At 44.0% G+C, this 22847-nt stretch overlaps 1 protein-coding gene across 1 annotated transcript in view; it reads left to right on the top strand.

Moving 5' to 3' along the window:
• Nucleotides 1-19532, top strand: part of ccdc190 (coiled-coil domain containing 190) — a 35074-nt gene extending 15542 nt beyond the window's left edge. The window contains exons 3-4 of the mRNA XM_078561602.1: nt 2124-2277; nt 17572-19532. Coding sequence (XP_078417728.1) covers nt 2124-2277; nt 17572-18250 — 833 coding nt within the window. The 3' untranslated portion in view covers nt 18251-19532. The remainder of the gene's footprint in view (nt 1-2123; nt 2278-17571) is intronic.
• Nucleotides 19533-22847: the final 3315 nt, after the last annotated feature.

Below are 22847 nucleotides of genomic sequence, written 5' to 3'. Positions count from 1 at the left end.
ATTTTACCCCAAAATAATAATCATTCTCAATCACTACCAAATTTAGATTTTTAAGTGATAGAATTTGGAAACCATTACTTCTAAGATTTTACCTCTTTTTGTCACAAACCCCCAGCAATCCTGATCGGATCTTCATAATCACAAAAATATAGAAGTTAGGAGCCCCTCTGGTTTATTTTTGCAACTTATCTCCCTTCCCGTTATGTCATCCAGCTACCTCTGGGAATGATACGCAAGCCTTTACCCCTCCCTCCACTCACTATCCTGGAATCATTCGAGAGCATCAGTAGCGGCAGGTATATCACCACCTGACACTATTAGTGCTGTTTGCCCCATATACATGTCTTTACAAATCACAAAGTAATTTCACAGAAAGAAAGCCATCTGAATCATAATTTAATCAATCAAAAGCATCAAATTGCAGCATATAATTGCTTCTTAAATGATTCCAGGGCTTTCCTTCACTAGTGTATCCAGGAGTCTGTACCAGTTGTTCATCAATTTTCTGCGTGAAAAGGAGCTTCTTTTATTAGTTTGAACCTGTGTTTCCCTGTCCTACTCTCACAATATACTTTAAAGTAATAAGCTGGATTTACTATTTCCAGAGCCTTAGAGATTGTTTCCTAGACACTTTAATGAGTTGAAAAGGCTATATTTTTTGCAGTCCTTCCTCTTAGCTCAGAAATCTAATAGGGATCACCCTTCTACACCCTTCTCCACACCCCCTTCAACAATTTATATCTCCCTTGAGTCTCTATGACACAGCTTGACATAGTACTTAAGATGTAGTCTGACCAGAGCACTGTGTAGTTTGATCATTTGATTCCTTTAACTTAAATTCTACTTTTTTGGATGTGCATTTCAATATTCCACGGGTGGGTTCAACAAGGGCCGAGTGGGACTTCCCACTCCTCACTGGCAAGGAAGACCCGCCCTCTGGATCTGACAGCCAATCTGATTGGCCGGCAGCTCCATCGGTCCCAGCAACGCCAAGGGAGCGTTAGTGGCCATTGCCGGGACTGCAAGAGAAGGACCAAGGTCCCCCACCGAAGCCAGTAAGTCAAGTCTGTGGTCTTAGCCAGGGAGGGTTTCAGCTGGTCAGGGAGGGGAGTGGAGGGGTGGGGATGGGTTTAAGGCTGGGGCATTTTAGGAAGAAGGCAATCCGCAAAGGGCAGCCCCAATGATCGAATCCACCCCTTCCTACCCGCCCTTTGAAGGTTCCCTTTTAAAAAAATTGGGTTGCCCGCTCACACCCAGCTGCCCACTCCCACCCAGCTGCCCACTCCCACCCAGCTGCCCACTCCCACCCAGCTGCCCACTCCCACCCAGCTGCCCACTCCCACCCAGCTGCCCGCTCCCACCCAGATGCCCGCTCCCACCCAGCTGCCCGCTCACACCCAGCTGCCCACTCCCACCCAGCTGCCCACTCCCACCCAGCTGCCCGCTCCCACCCAGCTGCCCACTCACACCCAGCTGCCCGCTCACACCCAGCTGCCCACTCCCACCCAGCTGCCCACTCACACCCAGCTGCCCGCTCACACCCAGCTGCCCACTCCCACCCAGCTGCCCGCTCCCACCCAGCTGCCCACTCACACCCAGCTGCCCGCTCACACCCAGCTGCCCGCTCCCACCCAGCTGCCCGCTCCCACCCAGCTGCCCGCTCACACCCAGCTGCCCACTCCCACCCAGCTGCCCGCTCCCACCCAGCTGACCGCTCCCACCCAGCTGCCCACTCCCACCCAGCTGCCCACTCCCACCCAGCAGTCCACGCCAAATATTTTATGGCATGGGTAGCGTATTATCAGGGTCAATTGGCTTGTTAACGAGCCTAATTGACCCTTGATTACCTATAAGGCGGGTGTGCTGCCGATTTCAGCTCCAGCCCCCTCCCCATATTATGGGAGTGAGCTCGGGGGTGGGATGGGGTAGGCACCCACCTCCAGCAGGGGCATGTAATATGCAGCCCACTATGTCTGTTGAGACCCTCTGCTCTCTTTCAGCTTCACCCTGAGCTCCTTCAACACCATTCACAAAACAACTATGTAATTTAGTTTTCCTTCCGATGCGCAGTTCTGGCTGTATGTCATTCACTGTGACTGGTTCATGTATTTAATACTCCCCAGGTTATCCCAAGAAGGCGGCAGTGGGTAATTTCAGACTACTGTATCCAGATAATAGTACTTCAGCCAGAGGAAAGTCTGGCTCCAGCAAAATCGTTTTACCTACCATCCCAGGTGTAAAGGATCATGCTGTCATACTGGAGTCAGGAAGAAGCAGGTAGCAAAATATTTACCTGGATTTGTATAAACCTACAGACCCTTTCCAAGCTTTAATATTCAGTGCTAGTCGTGCAACATTTAAGGTGAAGACTCAGTGTTGCTGAGAATTTTTTTTTTTTACCTTTGAGACTAAGTGGTTCACTCAGGCAGTGCAAGTTGCTGTGGAAACATGAACTTTTACACACATGTTGTAGTCTGGAGCTATGGATAGTAATGGTAGAGACACCAATGTTCTTTCCATCACCACCAACCCCCAAATATTTCTTGTAAGTACTTAATCCCTTATTGGCTGAATTTTTTGCCTGTCAGGCGGGTGGGCCTGACCCAATCTCAGGCGGGCGGGGAGCTGATCCCCGCCGGAGAGGCGGGCCCTGCCGCCATTTTAAGTGGGCGGGCCAATTAAGGTCCGCCCAGCGTGACGTCCACCGAGAAGCGCTATGCGCTTCCTGTGCGGGCGGGGGGGGATTCCCCAAAAGCGAGAGTGCGATATTTCACGCATGCGCATGAAAGAGTGCACATCTCCCTGAGGCTAAGCGCTGCCTCAGGGAGATCGCTGAAATGTTTTCAAACTCTAAAAATAGAAACATTTAAAAATCATTAACATGCCCCCCTCATGTGACAATGTCACTCGAGATGGGACATGTTAATAAATTTCACAAAAACTTTAATAAACTTTTTTAAAACCTACATGAAGCCTCATCCCGCCGGCGGATGAGGTTTCATGTTTTTTCAGAAGCCCACAGGGGCTCCTGGCCTGCCCGCCAGCCTTAAGGTTGGACGGGCAGGTCCTTTAATTGTTTTAATTATCCTGTCAATGGCCTCAATTGGCCATTGACAGGTCGGCGGGCAGACAGCTGATCGTACTGTGTCCCCGCTTTCCTGAAGATTTAATTGGGGCGGGATAATGTCGGGGGTTCCCCTGCTCGCCGATGGAAAAATTCAGCCCTATGAAAACATATATCTGTATTCATAGCTCCACATCAAAGAAAGCTAGCCTGTTTATAACCACTTGGAGCTGACAATCAAACTGTAAAGGTGTAGCTCCCCTCACCCCACCACTGTGATAATAATGTGTTGTGGAAGCAGTCACATCCTTATGTCAACAAACAGTGAAATAGCAAGCACTGATTCTTTTCAACTGCCGGATTGATTTTTTCTCAAAATGTTTAAACGCCTTGGGGTTTTAAATAAGTTTAACAATTCAACTGAGTTTATCCATTTTTTACACACATTCATGCTTACTGCTAACAATCCCAAAGGGGCACCTGACCTCTCCCAAAGGGCACCTTACCACTCCATTTTCTTCAAATGTTTAAAGCCCACAAGTCATGCTTTGGACATCTCAGTAACGAAAATTGGGTCTGTCTGAAGGCAGCTGCATTTTACACGTGCAGCTGCCTCCATGAACCACGGATGTGCAAAGTACAATCCGCCCCCTTTCTAGCCCCGGCAAAAATGGTGGATGCCGGGTTCAGAGGCGGGACTTCTGTAATCGGGGTCGGTGGTATTTTGGCTAAGACGCGGAGCCTTTCCCACTCCGTGAAAATTCAGGCCTCTGTTCTCTTCCCTTACCCACCAACCCCCAAAATGCCAGCTCATTGTATGCTACAGAAATTGTAAGAATGCAGGCACCTAGGGTCAGTTGGCTTGAAAACATTAACCAATCTGGGCTGCCCTCGGATCGCGTGTGTATACTTATTTCTTTTCAGAGTACTTAGGAAGTACTACATATTTTCTCATTATTTCTGTAGCCAAGTTTGAAACAATCTACACTCCCATATCCTAACCAGATGGCTCCTGGAGCTCACCTATGTTTCCTTGCATTTTATTGTGTTTTTCTCCAAACGCCCAATTACACATACCAGAAAACAAGTAAGGACATGACAGGCTCACTCACTCAAAACCCATTCACTGTCACAGAGTTAAAAATCGGCCGCAGTGAAATTTTGTCTCTTTTAATCGCTTCAGTTTTCAAATTATGCTGTGGGATCCGTGTGTTCAAAAGGGGTAACTTTGCATGAAATGAACTGCTTTAAAATTGTAACATTTAGTTTATATTGCCTATCTTCATTCTTACAGTCAAAATGCATTTCTTCACGTTTCACTGCACTAAATTTCATCTGCTGTGTGACTGCCCACTTCATCAATCGGTCTATGTATTTCTGAAATCTGTTACTATACTCCTCATTGTTAACCATATTCCCACATTTTGTGCCATTTGCAGATATTTTGAACTTATGCCCTGTACATCAAAGTCCTGGTCAAGAACTGGTTAACATTGACACCTGGGTAACACCACTGTATACTTCTCTCCCTCTGACAAACTCTCTCTACTTCGAGTCCCTTAACTAATTTTATATTCATGCTGCAACTGTCCCTTTAATCCTATGGGCCTTAATTTTGCTAACAAGTCTATTAGGTGATACTTTGTCAAAAGGTTTTTGAAAGTTCATATACACAACAGGGACTGCACCACCCTCATCAAACCTCTCAGTTACTTCATCAAAGAACTTGATCAAGTTGGTCCAACTTGATGTGCCTATTAACAAATCTGTGCCGACTTTCATTTATTAGCCCTTATCAAATGTCAAATAATTTTGTCCTGGGTTATTGTCACTAAAAGTTTCCCCACCAGCAACTTTAGGTGGACGGTGTTCACACAATTCCCAAGCTTGCTTGTGAAGAAGACAGTGAGACTAGGACGCTTTTGGTAGAAACTGTTTATCGCAGAGCTTACTTCTACACTCTAACATAACCTGCCCCGGTGCTGGCTGAGTCTTCTTTATATACATATCTTAGTATAATTAATCAATACCCAACATCAATTCACCTTATTACCTTAAACTACTAGGTATACAACATCCATTAACAGAAACTTTTAGATACTAACAGATTCCTCTTTTTTCTTTAAATTAAATTGATTTGCAAACAAAACTCAAATACAAAATGATAATATGTTATCTTATTATACAGTCAATTTTTAACATATTCCATATTACTCCCCTTGTTGAAAACAAAAAAGAAAATTAATAAGATTACAACATTAAAATTTCCATGTTCTCATGATCCATTATAACACAAGGAGGCCCTCTTCGAGGATATCCAACAATTTCTTTGGACAAGCAGTTCTTTTTGTGAAACTATCTGACAACAGGTGACTTGCGTTGACCCATTTTATTTTTTGAAATCTCCTTCCTTTCCAACATCTCTTTTTTTGTTCTCGCAAGATCAATCCTCAGCCTCTTTTCTGTAACACTCTGTCAAATGGACATTATCCCAGAGCAAACAGTTATCTGTGCAGCATTCTGTAGGCACAACTGCCCCCGGTTGCCCCTTATATAGGAGTTCCTTTAAAATACTCGCTAAATACATGGCGATATCTGTTGCTTCTGCCACGCGAGTATCTCCGCAGCTAAGGTGCTTTTAACTACTCTTATTTTCTTCGATTCCCATGCTAAAGGACATTTATTGATTCTTCCCGCTAAAAATATAATGAATCCTGCTGTACTCGAATAATCATTGGGAAGGTTAGCGTGTGAGGCTTCACTAAGAATGACTATTTTCATCCCTTCTGGGTCACCCAAGTCTGGAAGTCTGAGCACACATTCTTCTATACTTAATTTCTTCAATATCTTATTTGTTTTTAGCACTTCCCCAACAGTAGCATATTTCAGCATGGTGCTCAATTCTAATACATCATAGCACACATCCGGTCTAGTTTGTGCGCACAACCAGTTTAATTGCCCAGTTAAGCTACTTAATTGATTTGCTTCTTCCTTGGTTGTAGAGTCCTGCTTTTGCAATGATCTGGCCCAATTTATCAGGATCCTATCAACATTTTCTGTTGAGTCAGACCTAGTCTGCCTAATGTCCAATCCTACATACATAAAAGCCCTAGAAGCCCGGCTTCCAATTTTGAATTCCTTTATAATTTTATCTATCGCAAATTTCTCAAATGTTGCAGATCCACCCGCACCCTCCCCCCCCACCCCCACCAACAGGAAATCACCTGCTTAGATTAAGAAAATGCCTGCTAGCTTTCCTCGATCATGCCAATAAAACATTACTGGATCTGCTTTTAGCTGAATGTACGAACAAGGAGCAGGAGTGGGCCATTCGGCCCCTCGAGCCTGCTCCACCATTTAACAAGATCATGGTTGATCTGATAGTAACCTCAAATCTGCATTCCCCTACCCCTGATAACCTATCACCTCTTTGCTTACCAAAAATCTATCCACCTCTACCTTAAAAATATTCAAAGACTCTGCTTCCACCGTCTTTTCAGGAAGAGAATTCCAAAGACTCATGACCCTCTGAGAGAAAAAATTTCAACTCATTTCCATTTTAAATGAGCGACCCCTTATTTTTAAACAGTGACCCCTAGTTCTAGATTCTCCTTCAAAAGGAAACATCCTCTCCACATCCACCCTGTCAAGACCCCCCAGGATCTTACATGTTTCAATCAAGTCACCTCTTACTCTTCTAAACTCCAGCGGATACAAGCTTAGCCTGTCCAACCTTTCCTTATAAGACAGCCCACCCACTGCAGGTATTAGTCTGGTAAATCTTCTCTGAACTGCACCAATGCATTTACATCCTTCCTTAAATAAGGTGACCAATAGTGTACACAGTACTCCAGATGTGGTGTCATTAGTGTCCTGTACAACTGAAGCATAACCTCCCTACTTTTGTATTCAATTCCCCTCGCAATGAATGATAACATTCTATTAGCTTTCCTAATTACTTGCTGTATTTGTATACTAGCCTTTTGTGAATCATGCACTAAGACACCCAGATCCCTCTGCATCTCAGAGCTCTGCAATCTCTCACCATTTAGATTATGTGCTTCTCTTTTATTCTTCCTGCCAAAATGGACAATTCACATTTTCCCACTTAATACTCCATTGCCAGATCTTTTCCCACTCACTTAACCTAACCATATCTATTTGTAGCCTCCTTATGTCCCCTTCACAACTTACTTTCCTACCTATCTTTGTGTCATCAGCAAATTTGGCAGCATCCCATCCATCCGTTCATCCAAATCATTTATATAAATAGTTAACAGTTGAGGTCCCAGCACTGATCCCTGGGGCACACTATTCATTACATCTTGCCAACCTAAAAAAGACCCATTTATACCTACTCTCTACTTCCTGTTAGCCAGCCAATCTTCTATCCATTCCAATATTTTTTTTAAAGAAATATTAAACCAATCTTTATTCCAGTAACGTGGACCAGCAGGCACAGAGCTGCACACATGCAAAGGGGGAGGGGCAAGTCTCCCCTACCCTCAGAAATGGGACTGAGTCTCCCCGAAAACTGCAAAGACCCTCACCCTCAGACACCCACAGTAAGCGGGTTCATCAGCTTCAATTCTTCTACTTCTTGGGGGTTTTGGTCACGAGGGGTTGCTGGGGGCCTGCCTGGTACAGGGCGGCAGAGAGCTTGTTGACATAGTACAGTCCAATCATCAAAAAGATGAAGTAGGTTGTGACGCACACTCGATGGATCAGTGCCGATACAAAGAGAGGCAGTAGTAAGCACACCGTGATCCCTGGGAATATCGTGGCCTGGAATCCTTTTCCAAATACCACCCTTTCCAAATTATTAAAGGCTGTTAAGGAGAAGAGGAAGAGAATCGACCCCAGGAATCCTCTGAGGGTGGTCAGCCACTCCAAGGATGCCAGCTGCCGACTGTACATCTGCATCCCAGCAAACAGCAGGAGGGCGAGGTGTGAGGAAAGGACAAGCGATGATCCTGAGCTGACAGCCATCGCCTCTTCTGGCAGCTGCTATTACCCCCTATACCGTGAGCTTTTATTTTCCGCAATAACCTTTGATGTGGCACTTTATCAAATGTCTTCTGGAAGACAACCAACTTTTTAGTAGGATGGACCTAACTGCAAAATACCATATCCTGGATGCATTGTTTAGCTCATAAACACACTTAGTTAGCCTCCATAATTTCCCTTCTATATCTCCAGCTTCTTTGAGGTTTTAAGAATACTTCTTTTTGAAACTGTTCCCCTTGCAAAAATGCTGCTTTGACGTCAATAGATTTACATTCCCATGAGTATGTCACTAGAAGTGTGAGGAAAATCCTCAAACTTACTTTTCCAATGTTGGGGAGTCTACCCTAGATTCCTGGTCATCTGGTTGTTCCTCAAATCCCTGAGCTACAAGCTTGGCCTTAGCTTTATACATACTATCAGGAAATACCTTCTCCATACATATCCTTCTATGGGACAATGCCAGCTGTCCTTTGTCTGGCACCTCCATGTAAATGCCAAACTCTCTCCAACTGTCATGTTCTTTTTGTTTTGCCTCCTTTCCCAATTTACCACCTAACTTGTTAGTAGCCACTAGAGCTTCTGTATCGTAGGGGCTCCCACTACTTGTGTCGCTCTTCACCTGTTCTTTGGTCCTTGCTCTTGTTAAACTATGTCCGCTACTAGATCTCCTGTCCCTATCTGGACTACTGCTCAACTTGTCCCTCCTACGACTAGACTTCCTTTCATAAGTTCTTGATCTTTTCCTTGGGCTGTGGTCACCGGTAGGTCCACTGTCAGAAGTTGCACTATGTTTCTTGGCTTTCCACAATTTTACTTCCTTCTGCCAGTCCATCAATCTGAAATCCTGCCCCTTGTCTTGTACATTCAGCCAGTTTTTGTATTTCCCCGTGGCCTGTCCTGCCCTTCCTACTATGGGGGATTCACTCCACTCACTAACCCCTTCTGGCATACATGTCACCTGAGTTCCAACTTTTGCTAGTTGATCTTTGTGACAAGTTGCCCCATTCTGATCTTCACTATCACTTGGTCTGCTCTCAGTTAGCCCATTATCTGCCACAATCTGTTGTTCGTACAAGTCCAGCATAAATCCCTGCTAGTGAGACACTTGGAATGTACTCAAACAGTTTGGTTACTATGTTGCAAGATAATCACTTTGACATCAGTGCTTATTATTTTTCCTGGGCCTCTCCATTCTTTCTGCCCTTCTCTTTTATAATACCCCTTGTCACCGGGCTTAAACTTAATTTCTGACAGCCTGATTCGATACCTCAAAGCTCTCCTGATTTTTTTTCTGGAACCTCTGTCTTAATAAGTGTTCTCCTCCCTGCATGTATAACATTCAAATGTTCTGCAAAAATGGAACGAATGGTAGTCCCCTCCAAAGCCAGGGGATGGTCCCACAATATTGGAGATACCTTCGGCCCTTGTCATAAACTAATTGATAGGGGCTGTAATGCCTAACCATCTGCAGCATGGTTGCATACACTGCCCACGCTAGAGTTGTTGTCAATTTACAATTCAGTTGGTCAGCTAAAATTTTTCAGAGCGTTTTTGTCAATCACGGTGTGATTTCTGTTACATATCCCATTGCTAAAAAGACTTTCTGCTGCTGTGTGCATTGCTACAATATTCAAATTTTCACACATACTCCTGAATTTATCGTTGGCACGTTCTTCTCCATTGTCTGTTAAGAATTTAGATGGTGCTCCCAGCCCCATCCTTATCCACCTTTCCATTATCTTATTGAGAATTACTTTTTTGTCTTTACTAAAAGTCACCATTGACAGATTACATCTGGTCACTATGTCTACAGAATGTAGAAGAAAAATATTTCGTTCTTTATCCCATACTTTGAGATCCATCGCTACAGTTTCATTAAAGTCCTTCACCAATGGAAGACTTACTAATGGTCACAATGGCTTTCTCCTGTATTTTTTACAATTACCACATTTTTCACTAATATCCTCCTCAACAAGTGTAGTGTATTCCTCATCCAGTATCCCTGCATCCTTTAACAGAATCTTCAACCTACGGCCAGAGGGATGTGCAAATTGTTGATGTAGTTTTGTACTAATTTGCTTCTTCTTTAAATCCCTATCCCCAGCTGCCATTGATACCTCTAACATTCTGTCTAGAGATGAAAGACCTTAAAGGAATACAATAATGTCCCAACTGTGTAAATCGCACATCTACAGATCTCCCAAAAACAATTGCTCTACCATGCTCCATGCCCAACTTCATTTGGGCCTTTTTCATTGAAGGCTTACATAACAGTATTTCACTCGACACCACATCAGAATTAATAAAGTGATTCGGCTTTGCTATTTTACTTGGAATTACTATTCTTTTTACTGATTTCAACGTGTTACAATCACCGAACCTGAAACAAGTAGAACTGTCATATCCTTTGAATTTACTTCAGTCTTCCTTACTTTAAGAATCCATGTAAAAGTTTAGCCAGTCCACTCCACATACCCTGGACGTACATCCACTATCTTAAACTGTGCAATTGAATGAATCTGCCAGTAGGATACTCATTACCGGACTGAAGCTTCTGGTGGCTAATACAATTCCTCCTGATTGGTTGGCATTGTCCTCATCGCCTTCCGTACCTTCTATGTCATGTGTTGTCTCAAAAACCTTGGTTTTCATTTTTGGGCAATTCAACTGATAATGATACTTAGAGTCGCATTTGGAGCACCCGTTGGCCACCCCTTGGTTATTCCTGGGTCCATCCTCCTTCCATAATTGTCCAGCTTCTGCCGCCTGTTATAGCTTCCAAAATGTTCTCTGCCCTCATAAGTTTTGTTTGTAATTCTGTCTACAGGCGTTTTGGTCCTTTTTGAATGGTCTCAATGCTACTAGCATTGTGTTCTCCATCTTTGTGTCACTGCTGAAGAGCCCATTTGCGCCATAAAAATGGCTGGAAATGAATGCTTCCCCAGAAATTTTTTAAAAGGTTCAGACATTTGATCTTCTTTTTCTTTGACTCTAACTCTGGCTAAAACCAAGAGCCTATCCATGTTTGATATTCTAGCACAGTCCAATATTGTAAAGGCAAGGACCGATTTAGGAATTTCCAAGTGAAATTGTTGCAATCTCATATATAGTTTGTTAAACTCCATGATATATTCTTCTATGGAAAATTCACCCATTTGTCTAAATTTATCAAAGTCTGACCAAGTCTCATTGGCATTCAATAAGTTATCTTTCATATAAATTTTATCCATGAATTTTCATTTGAGTGTCCAAACCTTCGGTTCAGTTTCTGAGTGTCTGGTTCTGATTGTACTTTGCAGCAGATCAGGAAGTGAATGTGCCAGAACTATCCCTTGCTTCCTTTTCAGTAGAAATGCAAGCTATGTCCATGCCCCGACTTCATTTTTCCATTGGTCATAAGGTTCCTTGTCACAAAACAGTGGTGGAAAATCATATCCTGCCACTTTATACCCTGTTTCAGTTATATTTCTTCAAAAAGTGTCCAATTGCAGTCTTCTCTCAAAAAAAACCTCCAATCCCAACCTTCTGTCTGGAAGTAAATCTCAGCCTCCAATTTTCACTTTCAGGCAACCATCCTCTGCTACCAACATCAGAGCAATTCCCAAGCCTGTTTGTGAAGAAGGCACTGAGCTAGGATGCTTTGGTGGACTGTTTACTTCTCCACTCGAACACAATCTGCCCCAGTGCTTACTGATTCTTCTTTATATACACATCTGAGTAAAATTAACTAATAAATACCCAACACCTGTTCACCTTATTACCTTAAACTACTGGGTATTTAACATCCATCACTAGAAACTATTAGATACTAACAGACAGACGTGTTGTTGCTGAGTTTATGCATCCCCCCACTTTTTTAACAGTTATGTAACAGTTGCAATCCTCCAGTCCTCAGGTTAGTACCTCATATCCAAGAGGATTGCAGCATTGTGGCCAGAGCCTCCTCATTTTCAACTCTTCCGTCTGTAACTGAGGAAGCATCCCATCTGCGCCTGGATGACTTTTCTACCATGAGGACCGCCAACCAATTTCCCTACTGTCTCTTCCTTTATTGCCACATTAACAGCATCCTCTTCTCTAAGTAAAAACAGATACCAGGTGCCTCACCAATGCCCTCTGCCACCTCAAGGTCTCCATTGTGGTCCCTAATTAGACCTGTCCTTCCTTTAATTACCCTTTTACTATTCATGTGTTTACAAAAGACTTCTGAGCTCCTTTTAATGTTAGCAGCTAATTTATTCTCATACTCTCACTTTGCCCCTCTTATTCTCTTTTTTTAGATTCCTCTGCACTTCCTTTATTCAGCATTGTTCTCTGCTGTATGATTAACCTGATATTTGCCAAGAGTTGCCTTTTACCTGTCTAACTTTAATAATCTCTTTAATCATCCAGAGCGTTCCAGCTTCGGGTGCCTTTCATTTCCCCATCACAGACATATGTCTACTCCGTACATGAACCGCCTCCTCTTTGAAAATTTCCCATTGTTGAATTACTGCTTTGCCCACCCATTTTTGATTCCATTCCAACTGGGCCAGACCCTATTTCAACTCACTGAAGTTAGCCCTCCTCCAGTTAGGTATTTCTATGCTTGATTGTTTCTCGTCCTTTTCCATAACTATTCTAAATCTGATGATATTATGATCACTGTTTCCCAAATGGCCTCCCGTTGAAACATGCTTCACTATTCAGAGTTAGATACAGCACTATTTCCTTCCTCGTTGGACTGGAAACACATTGAAATTTCTCGTGTATAATTTCAGAAATTCCTTCCCATCTTTGCCATTTACAATTTATTATCCCAGTATATATTAGTATACTTGAAGTCCTCTATTATCTCTATTCTGTAGTTTCATAGATTTAAATTGAATATACACATAATTACATTCAATATAACTACACAAATAGGCTATGCAGGCTAACTAGTCCATGTTGCCTCTCTCCATTTATCCTCATGCTGCTGGATTAGTAATCCAGAGACCCAGGTTAATGTTCTGAGGGCATGAGTTCAAATGGCAGCTGGTGGAATTTCTTTTAAATTCAATTAAAATCTGGAATTAAAAGCTAGTTTCAGTTATAGTGTCCATGAAACCCTTGTCGATTGCCATAAAAACCCATCTAGTTCACTAATGCCCTTTAGGGAAGGAAATCTGCCATCTTTACCTGGTCTGGCATATATGTGACTCCAGACCCACAGTAATGTGGTTGACTTTAATTGCCCTCTGAAATGATCGAGCAAGCCAATCAGTTGAATCAAACCACTACAAAGCCTAAAAGGAACGAAAATGACGGAACACCGACAATGGCCTAGGCACCAGAAACGACAATGGCACACCTAGCCCTGTCGACCCTGCAAAGTCCTTTCACTAACATCTGGGGGTTGGTGCTAAAATTGGGAGAGCTGTCCCACAGACTGGTCAAGCAACAGCATGACATAGTCATACTCAAGAAATCACATATTAATGTCCCAGACACTACCATCACCATCCCTAGGTATGTCCTGTCCCACTGGCAGACACAACAGAAGCGGCAGCATAGTTGCATAGAGTCGGGAGGAAGTTGCCCTGGGAGTCTTCAGCATTGAGTCTGGATCCCATGAAGTCTCATGGCATCAGGTCAAACATGGGCAAGGAAACCTCCTGCTGGCTACCACTTACTGTCCCTCCTCAGCTGATGAATCAGTGCTCCTCCATGTTGAACACCAACAGGAAGAAGCACTGAGGGTGGCAAGGGCACAGAATGTACTCTAGGTGGGGGACTTCAATGTTCATTACCAAGGGTGGCTTGGTAGCACCACTACTGACCCAGTTGGCTGAGTCTTAAAGGACAGAGCTGCTAGACTGGGTCTTCAGTTGTTGGAGAGGGAGCCAACAAGAGGAAAAAACCTACTTGACATTGTCCTCACCAATCTATCTGTTGCAGATGCATCTATCCATGACAGCATCGGTAGGAGTGACCACTGCACAGTCCACATGGAGACAAAGCCCTGCCTTCATGTTGAGAATACCCTCCATCATGGTGTGTGGCACTACCACCATGTAAATGGGATAGATTTTGAACAGATCTAGCAACTCAAGACTGGGTGTCCATGAAGCGCTGTGGGCCATCAGCAGCAGTAGAATTGTTTATGACCACAATCAGTAACCTCATGGCCTGGTGTATATCTCACTCTACTGCTACCATCAATCCTGGTTCAATGAAGAGTGCAGGAGGGCATGCCAGGCATACCTAAAAATGAGGTGTTAACCTGGTGAAGCTACAACACGGGAAGCAGCATGCAATAGAAAGAGCTAAGCGATCCCACAACCAACATCCAGTCGTGAATAGTGGTGGACAATTATACAACTCACTGGAGGAGGAAGCTTCACATAGCCCCTTCCTCAATGATGGGGGAAGCCCAGCACACCAGGCAAATGACAAGGCTGAAGCATTTGCAGCCATCTTCAGCCAAAGGTGCTGAGTGGATGATCCATCTCAGCCTCCTCCTGACGTCCCCAGCATCACAGATGCCAGTCTTCAGCCAATTCAATTCGCTCTACGTGATATCAAGAAATGGTTGAAGGCATTGTAAATTGCAAAGGCTATGGGCCCTGACAATAATCCAGCAATAGTACTGATAACTTGTGCTGCAGAACTTGCCGCGCCCCTAGCCAAGCTGTTCCAGTGCAGCTTCAACACTGGCATCGACCCGGCAATGTGGAAAATGCCCAGGTATGTCCTGTCCACACAAAGCAGGACAAATCCAACCCAGCCAATTACCAGCTGATCAATCTACTCTCGATCATCAGTAAAGGGATGGAAAGGATCGTAGCCAGTGCCATCAAGTGCCGCTTACTCAGAAATAACTTGCTCACTGACGATCATTTTGGGTTCTGTCAGGGCCACTCAGCTCCTGACCTCATTACAGCCTTGGTTCAAACATGGACAAAAGAGCTAAACTCCAGAGATGAGGGTGAGAGTGATTGCCCTTGACATCAAGGCCGCATTTGACCAAATGTGAATTTAAGGAGCTCTAGCAAAATTGGAATCAATGGGAATCAGGAGAAAATACCACTGGTTAGAGTCATAGCTAGCACAAAGGAAGATGGTTGTGGTTGTTGGAGGTCAATCATCTCAGTCCCAGGACATCACAGCTGGAGTTCCTCAGGTTAGTGTCCTAGGCCCAACCATCTTCAGCTGCTTCATTGATGACCTTCCTTCCATAAGGTCAGAAGTGGGGATGTTCATTGATGATTGCACAATGTTCAGCACCATTCGCGACTCCTCAGATACTGAAGCGGTCCATGTCCAAATGCAGCAATACCTGGAGAACATTCATGTTTGGGCTAATAAATGACAAAGTTGCATTTGTGCCACACAAATGCCAGGCAATGAGCATTTCCAACAAGAGATAGTCTAACCATCTCTCCTGGTCAGAATATATAACAATTTACAATATCTATCTTATATTCTAACAGTCAGGGTTAATATGAGGTAAATAAGAATCAACAGGCAAACTGTGGTCAAACACACACTGCACAATAAATGATAGATGCGACCAAAACATATTCTGCAGATTTCTCAACAACCCACCCAGGTGTCAGCAACACTGTGAGTCAATCAATCTTACTGAAACTCTGTTTCTCTCACAAGGATTCCCATCTTCACCTTTGACCATCTCGCCTTGGAATTCTCTCCAAAGATCGCTCCAACTCGGCCAGTTTCAACACCTCACAGTGTTTAAATCTCATCTCCTAAGATTCCATTCATAAGCCTACACTCAAGCATCAAACCACAAGCACAATTTCAGCTCTTTGGCTGTGCTGAGTGAGCATTACTGTTCCAAAGGGATACCTTTACCCCAACAGCCCACAGCATGGAGTCACCAACCTTCGGCTGTCTTCTTGGACCTTCAAGGCTTCTCCTGAATGCTCTTCGATTACCAGGGCTTCTCCCAAGCCCACATTACTTAAAGTCTGCTACCCACAGCCCTTCCTCAACTCCTCCTTTTCCTTAACTGGGACCTGTTTCTGTCCCCTGTCCCTTACTTGAGACTTCCTTTAGGAACATTTCCCTGTCCCCACTCCCTATCCCTGCCTGGAACACTTGCTGGCAATGGTGCTTCTTACACGGTAACCTGACCCTGGTTTTCGCACCTTTTTTTCCTGTTTATGTGCAGGCACACTGGGCCTATCTTGGACATGAACTTACGAATTGCAGAGCTGCGCATGTGCAGTCTGCTCCCAGCCTGCGCATGTGCAGAAAGTCAGAGGTCTATCAGGAGTTGAAGTTCCCGACCATTGAGCTCAACAAGGTAAGCATAGTTTTCGTAACACAACGCACAAGTCAGGAGTGTGATGGAAAACCCTCCACTTGCCTGGATGAGTGCAGCTCCAAAAACACTCAAGAAGCTCAACACTGTCCAGGACAAAGCAGCCCACTTGATTGGCACCCCATCTACAAACATTCACACCATCCACCACCGACGCACAGTAGCAGCAGTGTGTACCATCTACAAGATGCACTGCAGCAACCCACCAAGGCTCCTTCGACAGCACCTCCCAAACCTGCAACCTCCGCCAAGAAGGGCAAGGACAGCAGTTGCATGGGAACACCACCACATGCACATTCCCCTCCAAGCCACTCACTATCCTGACTTGGAAATAAATCACCATTCCTTTACAGTCGCTGGGTCAAAACCCTGGAACTCCCTCCCTAACAGCACTGTGGGTGTACCTACACCACAGGGACTACAGCAGTTCAGGAAGGGGGCTCAACATCACCTTCTCAAGGGCAATTAGGGTTGAGCAATAAATGCTGGTCTAATCAGAGATGCACACATCCCACGACAGAATTAAAAAAACCCTCATCATTTCTCCTTCATATGTTTATCTAGCTTCCCTTAAACATGGGTCTCGAGTTATATGTAAGCCAGACTAGGTAAGGACAACAGGTTTCTTTCACAAAAGGTGAACCACTTGGATTTTTATGACAACCCATTTATTTCAGGGTCACCATTACTGATATTAGTTTTTTATTCCAGATTTATTTACTTGCTGGATTTAAATTCCCCAACTTTCAGAGTATAATTTGAACTTAAATTCCCCATGAGTAACATAACCACTACACGATCATGACTGTCTCCATATATAATATCATGGTGGGATTTGAGCTCATATATCCAGGTTATTAGGCCTGGTTTATTAGTCCAGTAACATAACCACTATGCTAAGGATAAGACCGGGTGAGATTTGAGATTAAATTTTTAAGAACCAAAATTTCCTATTGATACCTTTCAGACCATGAAACTCTGAATTATCTCCTTTTCCCATCTCAGTCATTTGAGCAGGAGTAAATTTGAAATGCATTGATGGGATATGACCTGTATGGCACTTTCAGCCTCAAATAAGTGATGGTTTAAGGAGCCAACAAGAAAAAAAAATATGTGACATGGTACAAGGAATCAGGATGTTTTCTTAATGACTTTACAACTCAAATGTTTTTACTTTGCTTTGCCATTTTAGGACACAGAGCTGTTACTTTACAAAGGCGGGCAAGATTGGGATGCCCTCCAACGCCTCTCTCGCTCTACAGCTACAGATCAATGATTTCCTCAATGGGTTCAGCAACAAGCAGGGAAAATCCAATGGGCACACAGAAGCAGAGGAGACCAAGCCCTCCACGCCATCCAGCAAGCTCAAAATCCCCTCGATCAACAGCATCAACATGTCAGGCCTGAAACACTGCATTGCCAAACACGTGAATATCCCTGAGAAACCAACAGGCCTGGATGCGGCCAATGGGAGGGAAAGCCAAGCAGCAGATGGCCAAATGGAGCAGGATGCGAGCGATGCCGAGGCAAATAGCAATGTCTCCAGCGATCAGGCCCAAAGGCAAATCAAATCCAGGGAGTCCACAAGCAGCCCGCAGCCCTCAGCGTGCCAAGAAAGCGCTCCGTACGATTCCGAGTTTTACGCTCCAGATGGATTTCCCAGAACCATGCACACCATGCCCAGTTTTCTTGAGGCCTTTGCGGAAGCGAAGAAAGCGAGGTACATCCGGCACCGAACCAAAACCGATGATGAGAAGGAACTGACGATCAGTGAAATTTTTGGAAAGAGAAGGGAACGCGTCCAAGATATCGTTGTTAAAGAGGTGGGAACCAGCAAAGAAAAATACTTCACAGGAAAAAACACAGTTTAAAGGAATACTCCGGGATCTATTCGAACAAATAAAAATAACACATCTGTCCCAAATATGCTTGGGTTGCAATCTCAGTGGTTGAGCTGAGACAGTGCCTGATGGTGCCTCCAGCACTGACTCCACTGCAGTTTGCAAGGTGAATGGGAGGGCAGATTGTTAGCTTGGGACTGGCAGGCGCAAGTGTGACCAGACACCTCTGCCTGTCCCAGCCTTGTTCTGTCCAAATGAAGAGTGGCGAGTGCTTGTCCCCCTTGACCCAAGCACTAGTCCAATCAACCCCAAGCAAAGGGACCAATGTGTGTATTGTAGAAAGAAAAAAATGCCCAGTTCAGACTCCATATGTTTCTGTGCAGAGGCCTGTACAGCTCACCACTGAGCATGCTGGCCACTGCTGCAACATTGCTACTAAGCCCTGGATTCAAAATTCCTGCTTCATTGCCCTTGATTCTCTCACTTAATAAAAATCTATCGCTCTCAGTCTTGAAAGTTCCAACAGGCGCAGTATCTCAGCCTTCTGGGGGAGAGAATTCCAGATTCCTGCCACCCTTTATGAAAATAGCAGAGTTCTGCGCACAGATTGGATAAATACACTGCGGTCTTTTGTTGCTGACCTGAGTACATAGTTGGCAGCGACTTCTGTCTGCCAGCTTGTGTCGCACTCACACAGGTGAGACCACTAGCTGCAATGTAGATTCAGCTTACGTTCTGCCCAGCCAACCGGGCAGGCAGCTCATTTCTTTAATGAAAAGGGAAACTACAAGGACAGCTGGAGGGACAGTACATGAAGATTGGCCCAGATTTTGCTGCCAAAGTAACAAGTTTAATGTGTATTTCATTATTAATGTATAAATCATCCATCAACTTGTGGTGGGGAAGAGATAACCCATGGATTACGGATCTCTGGATAATCGGCGCTGCCCAACCATTCACCTTGCACAAATGACATCTTGCCCCTAACGTCCCCATGAATTGAAATTCATGAAATTGTTGTACTGGTATATTAATTGACCATTAAACCTGTGAAAGAAAGTAAGGGCTGGAAATAAATAACAGAACTACTTTTTAATGAGATTTATGTTCTTGCAATGCTGTGCAACCTTCCTAGCCCAGAAAAGGAACAATTTAAACAGTGGAGTCTCATTCCTGCAGGTAATAAATTGTCCTTGGAGATTAATTATTTTCCTATTTTTTCTTTCTCGTCTCTACTTTTTCTTGCTCTCTTGATGTAAGCCAATTAACAACATGCTGCTATTAGTCCAAAAATATGTTCTGACTACCACACAATTGAGCAACGTTGTGTATGACTTTCAATGCCAGTGCGATACCAGATACATAGGCAATTGGCTGATCAAATCAAACAGCATGTCCATAATGGGAAGAATACAGACCATACTCAACCAGCCCACGCTTGCAAACCCAAATCGAACGTCTACTGTTAAATGTGATATCACGATTGGGTGGTACTAAGTGCGCTAACAACCAATTTAAGAGAATCAGTCAAGCTCGTAATGTGGCTCATTTCTGCTTGCTAGAAGCGACATTGATTCATAGGCAGGGTTGGTAGCCATTCCTCGTCCAATCCAGCCTCCAGAAAAATGGCCATGAGTCGGGGTCAGAATGGAGAGCCAGCACGCTGGCCTGCATCCAGGAAATTCCACGCCTGCCTGCTTCTGTTCCTTCCCCAAAACTGTATTATGGAGAACACATACTGACAGTGTAACAACCAGAGTAAACTAAAACCAAAGGGGCCACACAGATAAAGCAAGCCTCACACCTTCATCTGTTTAAAACATATGAGTGATGCTTATTAACTAGCAGACTTGCAAGTAATGTTGATAAATGTTAAATCTTTATTCTTGCTTTTAACATCAATGTTAATGAAAATACTTTTTAAAAGTTTAGATGTGCCACATGCTTTTTAATAGCTTTAGTTGAATATTTAAATCTTTGTTGCAAAATTTAATCATACCAATTGGTTCTCCAAGGCAAAATAGGAGTCTACAGTGTGAAGAACAGTGTAAATTTCTGGTCTATAGCACCAAGTCAAATGTATGTATAAACCTGTGGCAGAACAAATTATATCTAGTATCTATGTTGATTTATAGATGGATTCTGCAAATAAAATGCAGCCCACTATGATACCTTTATACTGATTATAAGACTTCTTAAAATTCACTTTAAAACTGAGTAGCACAATCCATCAGCATATAAATGCATAATCTCTCCAATCTTCTTTCATCGCCTGATTTTACCCCTTAATATGTTGCTACGTTGTTGTATGTGTGAACTCTTTTCACAGGTCTTTACTGAGATTTATACACATTTCCTGATTTACACGAATGAAAACTGAAATGTAATATTTCAGTTCTCTCATTTAGAATCATAGAATTGTTACAGGAGGCCATTCAGTCCATCAAGTTGATGCTGGGTCTTTTGTGCCATTGTGATAACTTGTGAAGTCACTAAATGTATGGAATAAGGTGGGAAATGTAAAAGAGAAAAGCAGAATTCTACTTTTTAAATGTCTGTATTAATTATAAAACAAGTAATGATTTGACCTTTCTCGTCAGTGCAAAATAAGAACATACTTAATAAAATCGTGTGTGTAATTGTGGAAAAGTTTGTATTATTTTGGTATTTCTGTCTGTAGGCCTTGCATAGAATAACTAACTCACAAACTCATTGAGTAACGTTAGCTCACATTTCTCCCCCTCTCTTCCACAGTATGTGACTTTTATACTTCAACAAAACTGGATGTCCTTATATCAAGTGACCTTTGCTCATGTCTAAACCTAGATAGTCTCACAGCTGAGACTAAATGTGACCCTGTATGAAATCTGTGCACTTGCACTTCCAGCAGAGATGGCTAGATAGTGATTAACAGCAAGACCTTAGTGAATATCAGGTGATGTGACTGTGCATTTATTGCTTGGAAAGTGATAATTATTCTCAAACAAAAGGTATGACGCAGCTTTGCTTTTAAAGATTGACAAAGAACATTTCAGTATTTTTGTTTCAGTTTTCTCAACTTATTATTCATCCTATTCCAGCATAAAGTACAATGGTACATTCATTAGAACTACGTAATTATCTCTGCGTGTGGGTGGTACAGTATGTCCTTCAAGTTGTTAAGAAGCAATTCTGAGCCAGACCCCACCTAGAGATCAGTTGATCATTGCTACAAAGCCAATTCCAACTGACAACAGCAACTTGCATTTATATAGCGCCTTTAACATAGTAAAATGTCCCAAGGTGCTTCACAATGACCTCAATCTTACCCATTCTTGGGGGAAATTTCTCCTCATCCATGATTGGATGTCGGACAAGCAGCATGACTAATGAGAGGCAGTGGAGGGGTTGAGAGATGTGCTAACAGGGTAAAGCTGGAGGTTGTCAGTGTACATGTAGAACCTGACATTTTTTCCAATGGTATCATCATGGGGTACCAGAAGCACAAGTCCTCAAGAAACCTAGTGGATGCCATGTTAAAGTCCTGGCACATGTTCAACAGAGTGCTGCCACAGTTCTGCTAGTCCCAGGGAAATCTCCACTCAGTGTTACACAGAATACAGTGCCTTAGGCTGTTACTGTCTAGAGCGTATCACCTGTCTGCTGCAAACAAAAACTCAAATAGGGTGCAATTGCAGGGCAATATGGGGTGAAAGAAAACTGGCAACTCACCTTCAACTGTGCCTGCTTTTTGAAGCCATTATGGAAAATCAGGCATCATGTTAAATGGTCACCTAATATACCATCAACTATCAGTCTCCAATTACTCCAACAGCCCCAATTACTCGATCAACCCCAATTACCCCATCACACCCCAATCACCCCCTCACCCCCCAATCCACCCCCTCAACCCAATCACATCCTCAGCGCAATAACCCCTCACCCCAATCACCCCCTCACCCACCCCAATCACCTCCTCACATCAATAACCCCGTACCCAGTCACCTTCTCACCCCCATTACCCCCTCAACCCAATCACCCCCTCACCCTACCCCAATCACCTACTCACCCCAATCATCTCCTCATCCCAATCACCCCCTCCCCTAATCACCCCCTCACCGTACCCCAATCACCTACTCATCCCAATCACCCCGTCACCCCACCCCAATCACCTACTCACCCCAACCACCTACTCACCCCAATCACCCCCTCAACCCAATCACCCCCTCATTCCACCCCAATCACTTACCCCAATCACCGCCTCACCCAACCTCCAACCACCTACTCACCCCAGTCACCTCCTCACCCCTTCACCCCAATCACCGCCTCACCCCACCCCAATAACACCTCACCTTAATCACTTCCGCACCTCAATAACCCCATCACCCCAATAGCTCCCCTACCCCATTCACCCCCTCACCCCAATCACCCCAATAATCCCCTCACACCAACAACCCCCTCAGCCCAATAACTCGCTACCCAAAACACGTCCTCACCCAAACAGCCCACTCACCCCACAACCCCCTTACCCCAGCAACCCCTCACCCCAATAACCCCCCTCACCTCTACCCCAATCACCTCCTCACCCCAATAACACCCCCAACCCAATCACCTCCTCACCCCAATCACTCCCTCACCCCTACCTCAA

The sequence above is a fragment of the Cetorhinus maximus genome, chromosome 17 (assembly GCF_964194155.1).
Source record: "Cetorhinus maximus chromosome 17, sCetMax3.hap1.1, whole genome shotgun sequence".
Classification (NCBI taxonomy): Eukaryota; Metazoa; Chordata; class Chondrichthyes; order Lamniformes; family Cetorhinidae; genus Cetorhinus; species Cetorhinus maximus.
Note: the sequence above shows the minus strand (reverse complement) of the source record. Positions and strands in the feature narration are given on the sequence as shown.